General features: G+C 28.0%; 3 protein-coding genes across 3 annotated transcripts; 1 reads left to right on the forward strand and 2 right to left on the reverse strand.

The window, feature by feature from the left end:
• Positions 1-1,955: 1,955 nt before the first annotated feature.
• On the reverse strand, positions 1,956-2,258 carry OCT59_024769 (uncharacterized protein; the record flags this gene model as incomplete). The annotated part of the gene is made up of 1 exon (XM_066133864.1): positions 1,956-2,258. The coding sequence occupies one exon, from the start codon at positions 2,256-2,258 to the stop codon at positions 1,956-1,958; it is 303 nt and encodes a 100-aa protein (XP_065991661.1).
• A 3,846-nt stretch (positions 2,259-6,104) lies between these two features.
• On the forward strand, positions 6,105-6,596 carry OCT59_024770 (uncharacterized protein; the record flags this gene model as incomplete). The annotated part of the gene is made up of 1 exon (XM_025315273.2): positions 6,105-6,596. The coding sequence occupies one exon, from the start codon at positions 6,105-6,107 to the stop codon at positions 6,594-6,596; it is 492 nt and encodes a 163-aa protein (XP_025183172.2).
• A 1,314-nt stretch (positions 6,597-7,910) lies between these two features.
• On the reverse strand, positions 7,911-8,644 carry OCT59_024771 (uncharacterized protein; the record flags this gene model as incomplete). Its single annotated transcript, XM_066133879.1, has 4 exons — positions 7,911-8,230; positions 8,324-8,349; positions 8,422-8,531; positions 8,627-8,644. 4 exons carry the CDS (start codon positions 8,642-8,644, stop codon positions 7,911-7,913), a joined length of 474 nt encoding a protein of 157 aa, XP_065991662.1.
• Positions 8,645-19,994: the final 11,350 nt, after the last annotated feature.

The following is a 19,994-nucleotide window of genomic DNA, read 5'->3' on the forward strand; positions in this document are numbered from 1 at the left end:
AGAATAATAAATTATTAATGATCAAAGTACAGTATATTAACGAAACGATTTAAAAATTTTCTATCTAACATATTTTTACTCGTAAAAAATTCCAATCTAGAATTTAAAACATAAATGGAGCCGAATTCCTGATTGCCGATCATCCGGATCCGGTTTAATCGCAGAAAATCCCCTGGAATTCCACGACGATCTACGTCTGAGATCACGTTGCTAATTATTTTACACTATTAATTATAAATTTCTATTCCCATCAACTTTCGTTCATGAAGATTGAAAACATGATAATTTCCTTGTAATTCATATGCTTTTCTTTAGATTATAGGATCGAAATATATATAATCATCAATCTTTTTTTATCCATTTGGACTTTATGATCTATATAATCTTCTAAAATACTTTAAGAATTAATTTCTGCAGACCGATTTCTTTGTCACCCTTTCTCTTTCTTTATTCGTGATATATATTACTAATGAAAGATTTGTTATATAAATCTCATTTTTGTCATTCCCTCAGTTGTTTAATTCCAAATCTCGTAATAGATCACAATATAATAGAATATTTCCTTCACGTCTATTAGCTTGTGATGGAAAAGCAAGTATGCAAGTTCACGAAGGCAATATGATCGATTCATAGACCATCTACGCCATAATATAGGACTATTCAAAACCTTGAACATATGGTAGATCAAACGTTTTCTCTTAGGCATCAGAAATTCTTAGATTAACACTATATTTTTTGTTCAGAGCGTCACGAATTTTACCGGGATATCATTATATCAACATCGTGAAATGACCTTATTTTAAAGTAATAATTAGGAATAATATCAAAGAATCTTAAAGAAAAAATAATAAATTTAACTTACCATGATAAATGAATAAAAATAATTGGCATAAGAATGTTGAAATTCATATAACACCAATTAAACATTTAAATCGTATTAAGCTTGAATGGATTAAAATTAGGAATACGATAGATTGCAATATCCAATAAACTGTAATAAACCATTTGCTGCCTCCAAATATAAATTTGTTCACATGATTCATAGGATTTTCTTATCGGATATTTTACTATTCGGTATAAAATAATAAATGATTACAGTCAGCTCTCGATATAGCGAACCCTCCAGTTTTCATCTCAAATTCGCTATAAGATTATAGCGAAGAATTCAAAGAATTTAATTGTTATATAACAAGGGATATTTGACGTATTTGATTGGTTAGATGTCACGTGTTGGGAAAATTTCGAGTTCGTGACTGTATTAATATTAAAGAACATTTAATATGAAAAAAATGGACTACTTCCTAACAAATGTTAAAACTCACCGTATAGGTCGAACTTGGTGACGTAATATAAAACACATTACATTATAGATTGTAATCAGAAATTATGTAAGAATGCTCTAATAAAATCCGTTACAAATATATTAATTTATAAAGAAATAATAAATAATAAACTAAAAAAACATACCAGTAAGCAGCACGTCGGAGATTCGAAATTGGATATTTTTCTATTGCAATTCGGCGACTAGAAACAGTCTATAACAATGCTTGCAAATTTCCTGCAACATTTGCCCAGGCAAAAACTCTAAAGCGTGTGATTCTAACGAATAGGTACGCAAAAATAACGTTCAGTAGTAGTTACTACGTAATCATATATAGCGCCTCCTCAATAATGCTATAATTAATACGATATTAAAAAGATATACAATAAGATGAAGAGATTGAATATATCATACTTACGATAATTTGTAGAAATAATCGCTGGAATCCCAGTATTTCTCTTAATGACCAACTGGAATTGACCATCTCACACTTATTGGAATACTATAGGTTGAGAAACGTTAGAGAATTCAAAATTCTGAACTATCCTAAACATGTCGACAAAAAATTAATAAACCGATAAAAGGCATTACCTTTACGACCTTCATTTGTATACTATTTCAAAGAATGCTGCGATTATCTAACGTAGATGCAATATACGAAATGTCTCTTTATAATTAAAGCAAGCCCTAAGCATCGAGCTAATTTAACATTGGATGGACTAAATATATTGAATAGATCTTCATGATCTCTATCAAGAGTTGTCCATACAAAAATTTCAGAAGTGCCCGAATCGACGCGCGCAATTTCTTCACAGTGATTTACTCTAACAGCTCCATCTAACGATCCAGACCGAAAAAAAGATGAAAACCAAATCATAGAACAAACACTAGCTTGGCTAAAATAATGACGTAACATTATTATCCATTTCATCATCATTTGAGGAATCTAAATATTAATTTCATCATCTTCGCTTTCCTCTATATTAGTTGATTAAATATTTATCATCTCTAAAATACAATAAATATAAAATTTATGTTATACATTAGCACTTTATTTAAAGTACGGTATTCAAAATTATTTAATATTAACTTACCTAGCGAGCGTTACAATCACAAAATTATGACGAGACAGGCGTGAATCCTGTATAATTTCTTATTAAATTTAAGCCATGAATGAATACACTAAATTTCATAATAATATACTATGTATATATATTTTTATTTATTTATTAAATTTTAAGTCATGAATGAATAAGCAAAATCCAATAATTTTCAATAAAACTCAATTTCAACAGCTCTGGTATCAACGATAAAATTTCTAATAACATGAATTTATTGTTATTAGCAGTGATGCCTACACTGAGCCACCTGAACAACCAGAGTGCAGTCTTCTTATAGCTCCAGTCATGGAGACGCATGTCAACTAGAAGGCCGATTTTTGCGGTCTCTTGCATGTTTCGGCACATTATCAGAAAATTCTAAAAAAGAATTCTACCGTAACTTTTATTTGTTGTAGGCTTGTAACAAATGCGATTATAATCTTTAGAATATCTAATGGTACAAATACTATGTTTGATAGATATTCTTTATCTTCAAGAGGGAATTATAAAAATAAATTTTAATTTTTACTGATTAGGTCGGACCAAACCAATTTGATTTTCTTGTTTAACAAAATCCCCCAAAAATTTTGTTTTCATATTTTAAAAAAAAATTTTATATAATATTCCCCATGGGGAATCCAATTTTTAGATTTCTTCCCACATATTTTCAAAATTTTAAATAGTAAAAATTAATATAAAAAATTTTGTACCCCCCCCCCCCTCTTTTTTCAATTGAACCCTTGAAAATAAATACTTTAATAAAGACACCGAATCTATTATACTGTAAATTTAGGGGTCCAACACTGTACGCGCTGTCTCACATAGATAAGTGATGGATCAGTAAAGATAATCATTTTTTTCAAGTGACCATGGGAATTCAAAAGAATTGTTACACTATCGCATGATAAGAAAATTACTACATTGAAAATACTTATAAAAATGCAGAAACCTTTTTTTCTCTCCTATTTTTTTCTCCTTAAAGCCTAAATGATTAAATTTAGGATTTTTCGAAACTTGTATAGCCATCACAATGGCTAATTCACATTCTCTAATATATTCGTTAATATATATATTTCATAACCGTACTTCATTATTTTCCTTTATCTCATCTATCCTTTAAAAAACATTATAAGAATTTAATATAAAAAATTAAATAACGAGAGATAATCACTATTATTCGATATTACATATTACAATTTGAAAAAGATACCTTTCAAGCACCTTATGGGATGCTATTGCATCAAGAACAGTCAGGACTCGTATTAGAAACTAAGGAACGGAAGCCGCCATCAAGTCCGGAGTATAACTCATTTATTTAAGTTATTCTACGAGCGGGCGTACAACAGGACACTTTAGTGAAATTCCGAGTCTTTCGCTTTCGTTCCAATTTAAAAAACGGTGAATACGATAAGATGTTTTGAAGATTTTACGAAAAAAAAAAAGAATTTTATAATTTATAACGATAAGAAATAAAAAAAAATCCGTGTTTAATTTAATGATGTCGCAATGCAATTCTTAATTCTTACTTATAGCATGATAGTATATTTCGTAACGTGTCAATCGAAGGTTCGATTGACCGGCTTTGGTTCGAGGTCGGGAAAACGTCTTCCTCCAATAAATTGGAAAAGGCATTGTTTTGTTTTAAAAAATTATTTTTTTGTTTTAATCAATAAAATTTGAACAGATAATACAGATAATATAATTTATTTAAAATACAAAATATTTTTTTGAATTGTTTTCACATGACCATGACTTTATTTGATGTCAAAAATATACACGTGGCATACATAAACCCAATAACATATATTTTTGAAGCATACGCAATATAAAAGCCATACTATACCGCAATATATATATGCGTCATTGATTTCACATGCATTGTGACAGGTGATCAGTTGTCACATATCCCTTACACGAAAAACATGAATTATGTCCGAAAGTTCCATTTCAATGGCATCATTTGTCTGCAAGTGGTCTGGTACCGTACTCATTTAGAGCAACTACGGTTTAATACCCAGAAGGATCTTGAAATTCACGTCAACATTGATTAGTCGATTTAAAGTAATTTAGGTAATAATTGAAGAGACTTGGCTTTCAAACTTAATTCTGCTACTTGGTCCAAAGTTCCTGCTCTCCTCGGACTAGTTTAATCTACACTTTAAGGCTTATATATTGCTTTTTCAAACGGTTCCGAAAAATTTGGCTTAAAAATAGTTTGATCCAATAGAGCCTGTGCATTTTGAAGTTGTTCAGCCCGTACAATCGCGTCATCTTGTTTCATAAGATTTATTTACGAGTTTAGGACCGCAAAGAAAAAAAATAACATTTCTTATTTATTAAATTCGAAGCGTAGCGTAAATTTAGTGATCATGGGATGACATAAAGATTATCTAAACATATTTTGAAATTTAGTAAATAATAAATTTAGTAAAATATAGGATTGGTGTTTGTCATCTGATCACACCCTCCTTTCTAAAGGCTGAGTGAATATCACAATGCTGCCCAGGTGATGAGTATATCACGCCGCGACGCCGCGTATTAAAATTCGATATTCATGTGATGAATAATTTGCTTCGGACTTTATACATATAACTTTTCCGTTTCTTAGTCAAAAAATATTATAAATTTATTGATTACTTTAAGAACTCAATATTATATGGTGATGGAATATATAATTTGTATGTTTATAAATTAATATGGCTACAGTATAAACTATATTGCTTACATATATTAATTTGAAGGCGAAAAAAAGTGGTGAAAGTTACGGTTTTATTTAAATAGAAGAGTCACAAAAACGTGCATGAAATCCTATTTGACTGCTGATTCGTCTCTAATTTGGATAAATGGGTTTTGTTCCTCCGTTGCAGAAAAATCCTTTATTTGGTTAATATAAACGTCATAAAAAATGTTACTAACCTCATTTTATTGAGTGGGGGTTTTTTTTTTAAAAAAAAAATTCTTTTGAATATAAATCATCTCTAGAATAATTTTTGAGAAAATTCTTAAAATTTGGGGATAAGTCGGATAAGTCGGACTTGGGGACATACAAACTATACCTTATTTTTTTCATTTGAATTTTGTTTTTATAACCGTTTTTAGTAATTTTTTGCTTATTAATCTAATCAAAAATAATCACTTATTTCTAAAAATATTTAAATATGGTAATTATGGTTATACACAAATTTCATAATAACCCTAATAAATTCTTAGAAACAAATGCACAAAATTTTCACAATAAAAGATTTGCAGTAAAAAGAAAAAAAAAAGTGACCCATATGACGCATCATAAAAAAATCATTACCTAATTTTTCGAAAAATAACATCGTTTTTTTTTCATTTTTGTAATTTATCCATTTTTTAACTAATTTATTAATTAATGAAATATAAACAATAATAATAAAAATAACTTTTATTGCAAATTCCACTTTGATTGGCATTTGTTGCTTTTGTTTTCTTTCTTTTTTGTAAATAACAATTAACCTGCGGTTCGGATTTGAAAATGATTTACACAATAACAATAACATTATTTTTCACACAATTTGGCCGTTTTGTGTAATATATAATTTTTATATAAATATTACCCCCATTTTTTCTTTTCTGACAAAAAAAAAAAACTTATTCAAAATATAAATTTAAATATTTCACTCATCTTTACAATTCATTATAAAGTCAACATTACATCAATGCAGAATTATCAACCCATTTCCGCTCCTAAAACCGTCTCATACGGTTCATTTCAACAATATTCTTATTTTCCTGCGCGAGCAAATCCTTTCGCTCCACCACCTTCGAATTTCACACCGCAACCTCCAAAAGATTCTCCTAGTTCATCCGTAATTCATCCATTGCTTCCATTGCTTCACACTAATGAATTTTCCTATCGATTTCAAACTGAGTCCGATTCTTTAATCTATCAAGTTTTTTGCGAAAAGATTTCCGCAAAAATTTTAAATGAAACAATTAACAATAAATTAGAAGATGGCGAGCATATATTTTTCTATAGTCAAAGAAGTGACAACCAAATATATAAAGTAACATGCAAATTAGATACTCCGAGATTTCTGACATTATATCAAAAAAAGAATCTCGAATTCAAATTGTCCACATATTTAAGCGATTACTTCATAATTGATTATGAAACATTAGTTCAGGTCCTTTTATACTGTATTAAATAACTTCTAGATAAATGTTTTTTTAAACTGAAGAAAAATTTTTGCTTTATTAATATTAATATAATCTTTTTTTTTTTAAAAAAAAAAAAGAAAGTAAGAAATAAGATAATAATATAATTATTATTTATAAGTTGGGTGAAATAAGGAAAACTTTTTCGAGCCGGATGTTCTTTATATACGTATATATTTTCAAGAAATTTTCCCGAATTTGAAGAAAGTAAAACCATACTGTCAGTCCGGTTTTTTAAGTGTAACATTGACCATACGAGCTGGGAGTTGGAAGGATTGATTCGGATGATTAAGAAGGTCCTAACGAGAAAAAAATTAAAAAAATTTATATTTTTGCATTTTTACTTAGATAGTGTTTCAGTAGTCCTTTTTTTTTTTTTCTTTATTACTTATTTATTATATATTGATCTTAAATTTGATTCACAACATTCTATTCGACTTAATTTAGGTCGAAAAATCGACAAAATTTCGTGAGTTATTAAAATATTTTAATAACGAATAACGAAAAAAAATTTTCGCTTTCTATTAATTCATTTGTTAGCTAGCATATATTTAATCATAGCACATTTCGATAAAAAAAAAATAAAAAAAAAATTATTTTTTTCTGAACTCTGTAAAATTCGTATGATTAAGATGTTTGAATATGCATTGTAACTAAACTAAACATTGGCTGAGCATTTATAAACATGATCGCAGTAATTAATAACATAAGATAATGCATATTAGCATACAAAATTTAACTGTATTTATATATTATTTAAACATAATTATTAAATTAAGGCGTGTACATGAATATAAGTTGTTTTGTTCATCAAGCAATTCAAGCATGTATAAGTTGAAATATGCACGTATGTGCTATTATCATGCATGCGTGAAAAGAGAATTATGTCTGAGTCTCAATGAAGTCTTTGTCTACAGAAGCAATAATCAGTGAAATAGGAAATATTAGAAGTTGATTATTAAGATCCAGCTGCAGAAGCTGATGAAATAATTGATCATATGTAAAATTTAAAAATCGATATAATAATAAAAATATTACATACTGTAAATGCGTTAATAATGTTAAAAAAAAATTTATATATGTGGCATAAGCATTAGCATATTTTTTTAGTCAATTGATCAGCTTTATTTTAATTTTAAAAAAAAATCTAATAATTTAAAAAAAAAAATTATTCTAATAATAATAATAATAATAATAATAATAATTGATAATGATAATGATAATAATGATAATAGTGATAATAATAATAATAATAATAATATAATAATAATAATAATAATAACAATAATTCTTTAATCTAAATCTTATTAATAAGGTCTCATTCTATACGCTTCTCTAAATTTATGTTCTATACGAGGTTCTAATACGGTTAACTTTTCAATTCCATTATTTTTTAAGGCTTCTTTACCTTCTTTATTTTGTTCAACAATTTTAACATATTTATTTATATAATATCTTTTATTTGGATGCCAAAAATTCCTAACCTTATTCTCAGAATGTGTCCTACCGAATTCTTTTTCTAAATCATGGATTATACATTTCCAAAGTATAGTGTCAGATGCTTTATATACATGAGCTCGACTAACGATAAAATCTTTTTCTTCATCTGTCAACGGACTTTTACATACTATTAAATAATAAATATTAGTTATCAAATTATTGATGCTGATCAACATTATTTCTCGAACTTTCGTTATCAAGACATATAGATTTTACTTACGACGCGGATCAAGATAATTTTTCCATCTGAAATTGAAAATGAATTATCAATCTCATATCAAAAAAAAAAAGGAAAAAAAATTATTTATATAAACTAACCGACAACATATTTGGCTTCCGGTATAATTTGGAACAAATCTACTAACCCTTGAATACCGATCACGATAACTTTTAAACTGTTCCATGTAATAGGTTATAAGCATATCACTCTATATAAAAAAAAATAAAAAAAATAATAATAAATTAATTAAATTTCTATTTAAAATAATAATATTATTATTATATTTAAATTAATATGCATTACTCTTTTATCGAATATCATTTCTTTTGCAGAAAAAAAAAATAAAAGGATCAAAACGAAAAAAAAAGTGAATTAAAAAAAATGTTTTAAAAAAAAAGTTTTCATACTTCATAGATTTGACCTCATATTTATTATAAAATTTATCGAGAATCTAGTCTTGATTAGTTTTGAATTTCCAAGTAAATGACAAGAAATTTTGTAAACACAAAAACAACAAGTATCAACTTCAATCTTGAATTATTCTTAAAACGTATTTCATTTAAAATTCGAAGTTACCATTTTCGATGATCGTCAAAAAAAAAAACGTGAACACAAAAAAAAAATAAAAGAAAAAAGAAAATAACGAATCGAATCGCGTTCATTATCATTTTTTGAACTTGAGCGATAAAAATAAATCTAAAGATTTTAAAGGTATATATATATAAGTATAATACATAGAAAGGTTCCTTTTCATTAATTAAAAAAAGTGTAATATTTAATATATGATGCTGTTTCCCGGGAAATGAAGGGGCTTAAAAAAAAATTTTGATCAACGTTACATGATCATTAATTTAGTAATTTATTTTAAAATATCGAATTTTTTATATTGATTTCACAAGTTCACTTAAGATTTTAATGTTAACTTGTTTTGAAATAAAAAGGTGCTAAATTAAAATTTTATCAGACCCTTACATCGATCGCAATCAAAGTGAAAATGCCCATTAAATGATGCCATTTATTAATATATTATGCTGTAATATCAGTCATCATCGGTTTTAATAATATTTTTGAGCATTATTTTTTATCTGTTCTTCGTCCTGAGAGGTTTTTCATGGAAATCGCAACGGAATCTACAATAATGATGTTCCTCAGCAGTCTCTACAGAAGAACTTGCTCCTTAAAAGAAGTAGATTCCTTTATAATTTACAAAAAAAAGGAAAGAAATTCTTACCAAAGAAGGACAGTAATGAAAATCAATTCTCAAAAACTTTGTATGCTTATTTTGTAGCTTTTTATAACTTTAGCTTAATCAATGTTATATTTTCATAACAACTTTTCGATAAAAAATTATTGTCGTTTGAAATATATGTAACTAGTTCACGGCAATACAATATTTTCTTTTCGTGAGTATTTGACAGATGATCTAAATTTAAGTGCGATTGTAACAATTATCATTAGCCTTTACGATTTTTTTCGATCGCTTAAGACTTTCGATTAAAATGTCGTTAAAAAATTCAAAAATTTTGAAATTTTTGGAATTATTAATTTTTGATACGAGAATTTTGATTGGGTAGGAGATTCATTTCATTATTATTACGAAAGGCTTGTTACACAATTAGCATTAGTTAAGAATTCTGCACGTATGAAGATAATGAAATAACAATTTTCTAAAACATCATAGAATTTCAAGTTATTTTTTTTAAAAAAAAAAAATTCGTAAAGCAATTAACATGCCGCATGTTTTAATGACATGGCAAAAAAGAGTATAATTAATAAAATAATATGAGCGTAATAAAAAATTTATTTAATTGGTCCGAAAAATGATACAACATTTATTAGCTGTTAGCTTCGCGTCTGATACTATATTTATTACGTATATATATAAATTTTTCAATAATGTAAATAAATATATAAGAATTATATAAAATAAAAAGAAAAGCCAATTACAGGTTTATTATCTTGTTAAAAAGTTGTTGTTTGTTTACTGTATGAGGGTGAAGAAGGGGCTAAATTATTTATTGTGTTTTGTTTATTTTTCATTTTCGTTTAATATCGATGGGCGGAAAAGGCGATGCACATCCGGAATTTAAAATCCAGGATTTTTTTATGCAAACGTCTTTGTTGCTTTTGTTGCTTTTGTTGTTTTGTACTCACAAGCCTTCAGGGATTACCAAATTCGGTTTGATAAACCCTGGGCTTAACCCATTTTTCATGAATTAACCGGTTATATATTAAAATTCGGCTGCGTAAAATTTATGGCGATCATTTTCTACCACACCCCGTCACCCCGCCATGATGAACTTTGATAGTGTCTCATCTAACCTTCATATACAATAAATACCCAATTACAGGTTGACTATTATACTTTATTAAATTAAATTATTATTATTTTAAGTCCTCTTTTAAATTGGAGAATTATATTATATATACTGCGTGTATATATAAAAGAAAATGTCTCTTTTTGTTATTAAATATTTCTTTTTATTAACAGTTAACGTTAATATTTCGTTTATTAATATCAAAAATATGGGATTTCGATTGGGACAAAAGATCATCGCAGCATATAATTTAATACCATTGAAAAGATATATTATAAAAACTTTACTACACGTTCGAATTTTTCTTAGAGTTTGAAATGATATTCTGATTCAAATTGGCCATTTTGAGATTATCATTTGACGTGGATCAGGATTTGTAAATTTTTTTTTAGATATTTTTTCTTTGCGAAAGGATTCAAAATAGAAACTTTCTGATTTATATTACGCGTATAAATAATATTAATAAATCACCTCATAATTATTTAAATCTTTGAAGCACAGCCAAGATCTCAATCTTCTTTCGAGAGATCACACTGAATTCACGCCTGAATAATATAACAATATATACTTTTTTAATTTATCAAATAAAATCATATGTAATTCAAATGTAATGTGAGACGAGACTGACGAATTGATTATAATACTGATATGATGTCAGGATTGATTATCAGTATTGATTGTATATTTTCGTCTGTTCATTTTCTGTTTTTCTGATTAACGATATTTATCAATAACGTTTCTATCGAATACGTACGTGTAAAATATATGTTCACATGATTTACATAATTGTGTTACATGATTTGGTCGTTTTTCGTGTGTCAATAGTACTAACCTCAAATGGCTAAATTCTCATGATTACATGAAGTTAGTTGATTATTTTGGGGTAAAAACATCTGTTTAACCCAAATCCTAATGTGGGAATTGGTGAAGGTTTGTAACATTGGTCAGAATCTTCGTTTCATATTCTCACGAATTCCTAAAGATTCATTTTATTTTATTATTTTATTTTTTTCCTCGCCAAAATATTTTTAACCAATAAAAAGGACACTTTTTGTAGCTTACGCTACACGCACAATGGTTATGTCAACAAAAAAACCACTATGTTTTTCTTTTTAATCTTGAAATGTAAACTGAGATTCATTCTTTTCTGTGGGATTTAACTGAACCAACGCCTGAATATAATAATTGTACTTTAATATGACTTATTTAAAGTAAGTAGTAGACGGGTTATTTTAATGAGTGCTTGTAGTATATACGTATAAAGATAAAGACAGTTGTATTAACGTAATCACACTTAATAAAATTACTATATAGCAGACGGGATTAAAAACAGATGGTCTGATTAAGTACATGTAGAGAAAGTATATACTTTCTCGAGTGAATTGATTTCTTACAACTTATCAAATATATTGGCAAAGGTCTCTATGGGTCAGGAGTGGCTCCATCACAAATCTAAATTATAACTCTTGCGGGGTTGATAAGCGTCTCTTTAATTTATGTCCGTTGATGATTTCGGTAAATTTATAATTAATTATTTATATTTAATTAATTATGATACACTTTACATTCTACTGAAATAATAATTTTCGCATGATCTATGTATATCACGCTTCTAGCGCTAACCTCGGAAGTCTAAATTTCTTGCGATTGTAAGCGAAGATCTTTTTCAGTAAGTTAACTAATTTTGTGAACGAATCATTTGAATATATAACTTTTTTTTTTTTATTATATCCTTTTAATTTGAAAAGCAGTTCTGATTGGTGAGAAGATAAGCTAAATATGCCAAAGATCTCGCTCTTTTTAGGGATTAAAAGATTGTCAAGTATCATAAGGCCTAATTGAATCACGCTTGAAATATATGTTAATGGTTACTATCATTATTTATACATGTATGTTATTTAGTTTACTCTGTTTAAATTTTTGTTTTGTATTTTAACATACGTTCGATAACAAATTATCATACATTTTGGTATAATTTGGTTGTGTCTATACGACCATTTGAAAGATACGTAACGCGTTTAAAGCGCTCGTCGACATCAGGAAGCGGAGTTTGTGAGTCGCCATTTCGGCGATTGTTAGTAGGGGTGGGTTTTGGGCTGCTAGCTGGCATCTTGGCAAAATGTGTGATTTTATAAATCGAGTAAGTTTTCTTTTTTTTTAAATTTGATTATTCTGTATTTATTTCTAAGAGATAGATATATATTTATTTATTTACAAATGAAATTTAACTTCGGACAGAAAAAAAAATTAATTCAAAATTTCTAGTGACAACTCATAATTTCTACTATAATTTAAGGTAAAGGGTAAAGGAATTAAAAACTATGTAATATATAACAAAGGGTATAATTTATGACTATTATCTGCACTAAATTTGACAATTTCTGTAGAAAAGACGCGGACAGGGAAAAGGGAAGAGAAAAGACGAGGGAAAAAGGGATAGACGAGGGAAGGAATAGACGAGGGAAAAAGGAATAGACGGGGAAGAAGGGATAGACGAGGGAAGAAGAAATAGACGAGGGAAGAAGGGATAGACGAGGGAAGAAGGGATAGACGAGGGAAGAAGGGATAGACGAGGGAAGAAGGGATAGACGAGGGAAGGAATAGGCGAGGGAAGGAATAGACGAGGGAAAAAGGAATAGACGGGGAAGAAGGGATAGACGAGGGAAGAAGAGATAGACGAGAGAAAAAGGAATAGACAAGGGGGAAGGAGAGATGATTAATCGGACACACGGTTGCTAGTTCTCTTACGAACGCAGAAACAACCACTGATAAAAAGTCGGACACAAACCATGAAATCGTGTCCATCACCGATACCTGAAATGTCTCAGAGTCAACTTCATCACCATCCCAAACTTCGTCGTCGCCGTACGCACGGTCGCTAATTCTCTAACAAACGCAGAAAATCAGTCCGAAATCGGACACACGGTCGCTAGTTCTCTAACAAATGAAGAACCAACAACTGACGGTCGCCAGTTCTCGGACAAATGACGAGATAACAAGTCAGATGGTTGCTAGTTCTCTTACGAACGCAGAACCAAAATCTTCAGTCGGACACGGTTGCTAGATCTCTAACAAACGATGAAACGTCAATAGCTTGTTGTAATTGGAGAGATCAGACCAATTTTTGAAATTTTCAAAATTAATATTAAATGTTAAAATAATTTTTTTCATTTATCTCTTTATTAATCCTAAGAATAAAATGTCAATTTTCTGGGCTTGTTTTAAGAAAAAAAAATTAAAAAAAAATATATGTATATAAAAAAAATATTATATTTATATATTTTAAATAATAGACCAATAGTTTAATTTCTTGATGGTAGAGCAAATAATAGTAAACTATTTTGAGGTTGATTGAAGTACGATATTATACTTACTTTATGCATGATTGCATGTTCTACAGTACGTATAAGTTCATTAATTGTATGTCGATCGCTATAAAATTATCGTAAATGATTGTATAGATAGTGATTTCCTATATTTGTTGTATTGTTTAAAAAAAGAAAGACGTATAACAAAAAGATGATGATTGACCGTTCTGAAAAACGCCGATATGCATTTAACAAATTATCAATGAGTTGTCATTTTGAACTAGATAAAATCAATACATTTTTTTTACCCCAAAATTATTCGTATTGACAATTTCATACCCTTTTTTTTTTAAAAAAAAAAGGGAGGGGGCTTAATTTAAGCAACAAAAGATAACAAATGACCAACGCCAGTATGCATTGAGTTAAAATATCAATGTTGAAAAATTTCAAAAGTTCTCATGACACTTTTTTTTGTGTGTGGGAGTAAATTATGTAATACATTTCTTGATACCATTGTCCATTGATTCCATAAATTGAAAAACTAAAAAAACATTAGTCAAATAACGTTACACATGTTTGAATTTTTATTAATTGCGTATTTCGAAGATCCTATTGTTCTTTACAATATATTCTAGAACAAAACTTGATTTTGGTCCACATTAGTATTATTTTATCCCGCGATATAACATTAACCTATAATTCAGGATATAATATTTTATTATCATTTACCGGAACGAAAAAATTATAATTTTAAAAAAGAGCAAAATATTTTTTTTCCTAAAGTATAGATCATTTTTTTATTATTCAAAACTTTGACAATATTAATTCAAAAATTGACAAGTTTTTAATTATCATACATAGATTATTAAATTTTTAAGTCATGAATGATATATAGATTATTAAATTTTTTTTTAAGTCATGAATGAATGAATACACAAAAATTAAAAGAAAAAATCAAAAGATTTAACCATCAACTGAAGTCGACAATCTTCAATTTCTTAATAAATCAAATGATTTTGATATTATCAATTCATAAACCCATCCAAGTAAACCATTCTCTTGTATTTTAATCTAAAAGTCTTCTTTAAACTTTGAACTCTTTCATATTTAAAAGGAAAGAGTATTAGAACATTGAACTATTTATTTACTCGAGATGAGAATATCACATCGTAATAAGAATTCCATTATTTCGTGATTGATAATGATGGTATCAAGTAAGTACTCTCCCTTAACATATTTTCATTCCGTATTTTAGTTACTACCTAGTTGTGACCTTTATGATTATGAAAAGGTAGCAGCAGGTTTTTCTTCGTATCGCATACATTTGTATACTGTATATATTACGATCAAACACGTCCAAGACTTCAATAACGTGTTATTTTTGATCCATAAATTAACGCATTTTTTTTTTTGCTTTCATATGGAGTATCAATGAGACAAGCGTATGCGCGAAATTGAAGGAAGGAAAGTACGTAATTATATATTTTGTTTAAATGAGCGAAAAAGGTTCATTTAATAAAAAGAAAAACCATTGATTTAAATGGTTTAATAAAAGAATTTATGCTATTTTTTCATAAAGTGTTTAAAATTGGTGACAAATTAATATGAAAATTATTAATTTGTAATTGTTATTTTAGGGAAGACGTTTGAAAATTCGTCAATAGTTTGCTCGCCCCAAAAAATTTCCTGGGATGCTGGGAAAAACTCTGATAAATGATCATTTTTCTAGTTTTTACTCCAAAAAAACTCCGACATGTGATCAATTTTCTAAAAAATTTTTCATAGGGAATTCGTTATCGTCAACATTTGTGACAAGAGTCCAATCAAGATTATTTTGAGCCATATTATGAAGAAATATCATAGTAACAGGTGTTTATAATTTGTATAAAAAAAAATTTGGACGGAATATTTTTTTGCTTTCGTAATTTTTTTTTTTTTAATTAATGTAGGAGCAGTTTTTTAGATTGAATAAAATTTTTTTTATGAATAAAGATATTTTGGTTATTTGATAGATTGTTTTTTCTTTTTAAAAAGTGCCATTGTTTGCAATTAGTTTAGGAAAAGTAATTTTGCAGTTTTGAGATATAAGTGAATTTTTATATAAATGTGCATATTTAATTTTTTAGTGAAATTGTTGAAATTTCGCTAGGAATCTTTATAGGAAATCATTCGGCAACCGTGCGATTCGATTTGAGCGTAAAGAAAAACTTCAACAATGCGTTACAATAAAACGCATAATTGTCGCGAGTCGCGACTGAGGACAAAAACAAAAAAAATGTGTTGTATAATTATTTTTGAGAGAAAAAAATATTTGTAGATAAATGCGCAATCGTCTTTATTACTTGGTCTATGGCAATATATAAATAATCGACTATCTTACAAAATCATAAAGGGGACTGTTTTGGTTAGCGTAAAAACAGATATACAGATAAAAAACAGTGTTAACAAAGGTCATTAATATACTGGTTAAAGTTTTGAATAACATCTTATTTAACTTTTCATTATAAATTAACAAAGAAAAATATGCTGTGAAAAAATTGAAGTGCATTATGGACCCTCCCCCTTTTTTTTAAAAAAAAAATCGTATGATTAAATTATTCATCAAAAAAATTTGTACTATTTAAGTTAGTAAAGATTGATCATTCTGTAGTACCGATTGTTATCGAGTTTTTTATGTGAATGAGCCCTTTTTTGATCTGAAATTCCGGATTCAAATCCTGATCTGTTTTTTTATGTAACTGAAAGAAAAAAACTAATAAAAAAACAATCAAAAAAGATGCATGATGACTCATTTAAAAATTTGATTCGTGTAAATCCGAAGATGATAAAAAAAAAAAGGTTCATTTAGGTCTAAACAAGCCGTAGATTTTCAAAAACCCCTTTGTCAATGAAGTAAACTCATTTCTATCTTTGGTCACATGGTTTTACCATAATTTTGCATCATTTATGATTTTGTAAGCTTTTTTCTCTGAAGAAATTCTGTTTAGAAAAATGTCATAGTACGACTCCATCCTTAGGTAAAATCAGAATATACGATTGCACAAACTTGCTAATGAAATAATTGAAAACTGTGAAAGCGCACAAAATTTGTTCGAAACAGAAAATGTAGCTCATGCTGTTGTTTCACAAGAACAATTTCAAAAAGGATTAATTACTGGGCAACATGAATAATCGAGAATTACGAGTTCGCTCAAAGCAGAAAGGATAGCTCATGCTGTTGAAATAAGCGCTTAGACCAACTTCATAAGGAATAAAGGAACGTTTACAATTAATTTGATCACAAATGCTTAGATACACGTATTCAAGGCGGTCATGTTTTCTTGTAAAGACTAGAACCTCGATCGTCCTTAATACATAATGTTTAATTCTTAACATTCATCTAAAACTACGGTGGCTAGATTGGAACTTACCGCAAAGGCGCGGGAAATTTCTTGCAATTAACGTAACTAAATATCTATCACATAGCAAGAGGATAACTATTATACACAAACGCTATGATTTTATATTTTTTTTTCATTTTCTCCCTTTCTTTTTACTTGGTTTACGTCTTTACCTTTGTATTATTATTTATATTTACCTTAATCAATTTTTGGCTAGTTTATTGAGCTGTACAGTAATGAATTTTTATGATTCTTAAAACAATTTCCGATTTTAGATTATGACTGCATCTTGAAATAATTATAAACAATTCCTCCTTTTCTCTTTCTGGTTAAAAACATCCTTTTATATAAAGAATTTTGATAGAATTTGTTGAAAATTCAAAAAAGTAATGGTTTTAACTTTTAAACAAGTCATTAACTATGAGTCGATTGAGTCGACCCATATTATGACGATTCTATCGAATCTCTGGCTCAGGCTTTTTACCCAAATTAATGAAATAACGGCAACTGGACACCGTATTGGATTTCTGGCTCAGAATTTATCTAAATCAATGAATGACAGCAATGCATATTTTGCACCAATGGATGATTGCAATAAATGATGATAACGCTGAGCTCTATCATATAACCTCTAGTAAATGATCATTTTATAAGAATCTCAGACACGTGATTATTTTTCCAAAAAATTTTTTAAATAAATGGATGACGGCAATGCATGCATATTTTAATTTATAGTATATACACCAATGGATGACGGCAATGAATTACGATAACGCTATAACGCTGAGCTCTTGTCTGAATCAATGGATGGCGGCAATGAATGACGATAACGCTGAGCTCTATATAATCTTTAGCTCAGTCTTTGTCTAAATCAATGGATAACGGCAATTTCATGTGAACTATTTGGAAAATGTTTAATTTTAAATGAAATTTCCAAATGTTTGCAACTCAAATTTTATTTATACAAACCAATGGACGGTAGTAACGATGTCTCCGTATTGACGAACTCCGCGTTTGGATCCTTTATTATCAGGGTTTCAAACCAAACAAACCAATGGATGGCGGCAATGCAGATTTTATCAATATCAAAACAATAGATGACAGCAAAAACACAGCTTACAAGCTATATAGATAACGTAAGTTCATGAATTATGTAAATTATTAACCCATCGTATTTATTTATAGTGAGCATGTATAAAAATAATATGTTTTACTAAATTATTTTATAGAACTAGTCCAACCATATAGGATTGGTCTCTTTGTTATACGTTTTATTCTTTTATTTCTTTTAGTTCTTTAATTTTTTATTTTATTTCTTTTATTTCTTTTTATTTCTTTTTATTTCTTTTATTTCTTATATATATACAGTATATACAGTATATACATTTATATATCTTAGCCCAATTATGATTCAGGATTTGGGTTATTCATTATTTTTTATACACATATATTTTATTTTATATTTCTTGGCGTGCCCTTTATTGAAAAATCCACCCTACTATCTTACATTATTTACATTTTATATATTGTGTCTGAACAGTTATTATTGAAGTTTTAAATTTAAAGATTTTTTAACATCTTTATTAAATTCCGTATAATTATTGGATCGGTCGGTCACGCATTGGAAAAGTTTGGAAAGTTATCGTCACTACCTCTTTCAAAAACTTACAAGTCAGAAGATCATATCACTAAATTCAGTTATAGTTTTATTAATTTGTACTATTTGAATTATTTGAACTTATGAAAGAAGCGATTCTTTAAAGTAAATCTGTTATGAAAAGCTGAAATATAATAAACTTTTATTATAGTATGTTTAAATATGGAAGGTTTATAAGTAATAAAGGGATTACTAGAAGTTAATTTCACATATTGAATAATTCCAGTAAATATTTGGAATAATCGAACAATTTTAATAAATTTAAATTGCAGGTAATGCGATCACTTTCAATACATTGTCTTTTTTCTATAAGATTAACGAATTGTTCGATTATTGACAAAAAGTTCATTTTTTTATAATTTCTACATTATATTAAATGTACAGTCAGCCTTCGATACAACGGATTCGAATTTTTCCAAACACGTGATATTTAACTAATCCCCGACATGGATCACGGGAATTACATAAAGTTCCATATCAACATAATATAATTTTTTTTTGGTTGGAACCTCTACTGTCGCGTAATGTATTGAATCATTACGAGAAATTTAGTGATTGTTTAGAGATTTTTATTTATTTTATTTCTTTTATATTTATTATTTCTTACAATTCTTTGTTATTTCTTTCGAGTAAACAAAAGTTTGTTGACAAAAAAATTTTTAAATATTTCCGTAATATTCTCTATATTCTCTTTTTTTCCCGGAATTGAAATAATATTTTACACGCTTTTCATTTCTTAAATTTTCCAGATATATATTTTTTATTTTATCTTTAAATTCTTTATTTTTTATTTTTTTTTCCAAGACCCAGAAATATATATACAGGGGTAGGGCACACAGATGCGTCGCCATCATAGTGGAATTAGACGGAGTAAAGTTTTGATTTGCGTACAATTTAAGAATAGTTAGGTCATCAAGATTGCGTATTTTTTATCAAAATTTTTATATGTAAAAAATTAGTTTGCGTATTTTTGGGCTAATCTTCTATATCTTATATATTTACTGTACG

Source organism: Rhizophagus irregularis, chromosome 5, assembly GCF_026210795.1.
Source record: "Rhizophagus irregularis chromosome 5, complete sequence".
Lineage (NCBI taxonomy): Eukaryota > Fungi > Glomeromycota > Glomeromycetes > Glomerales > Glomeraceae > Rhizophagus > Rhizophagus irregularis.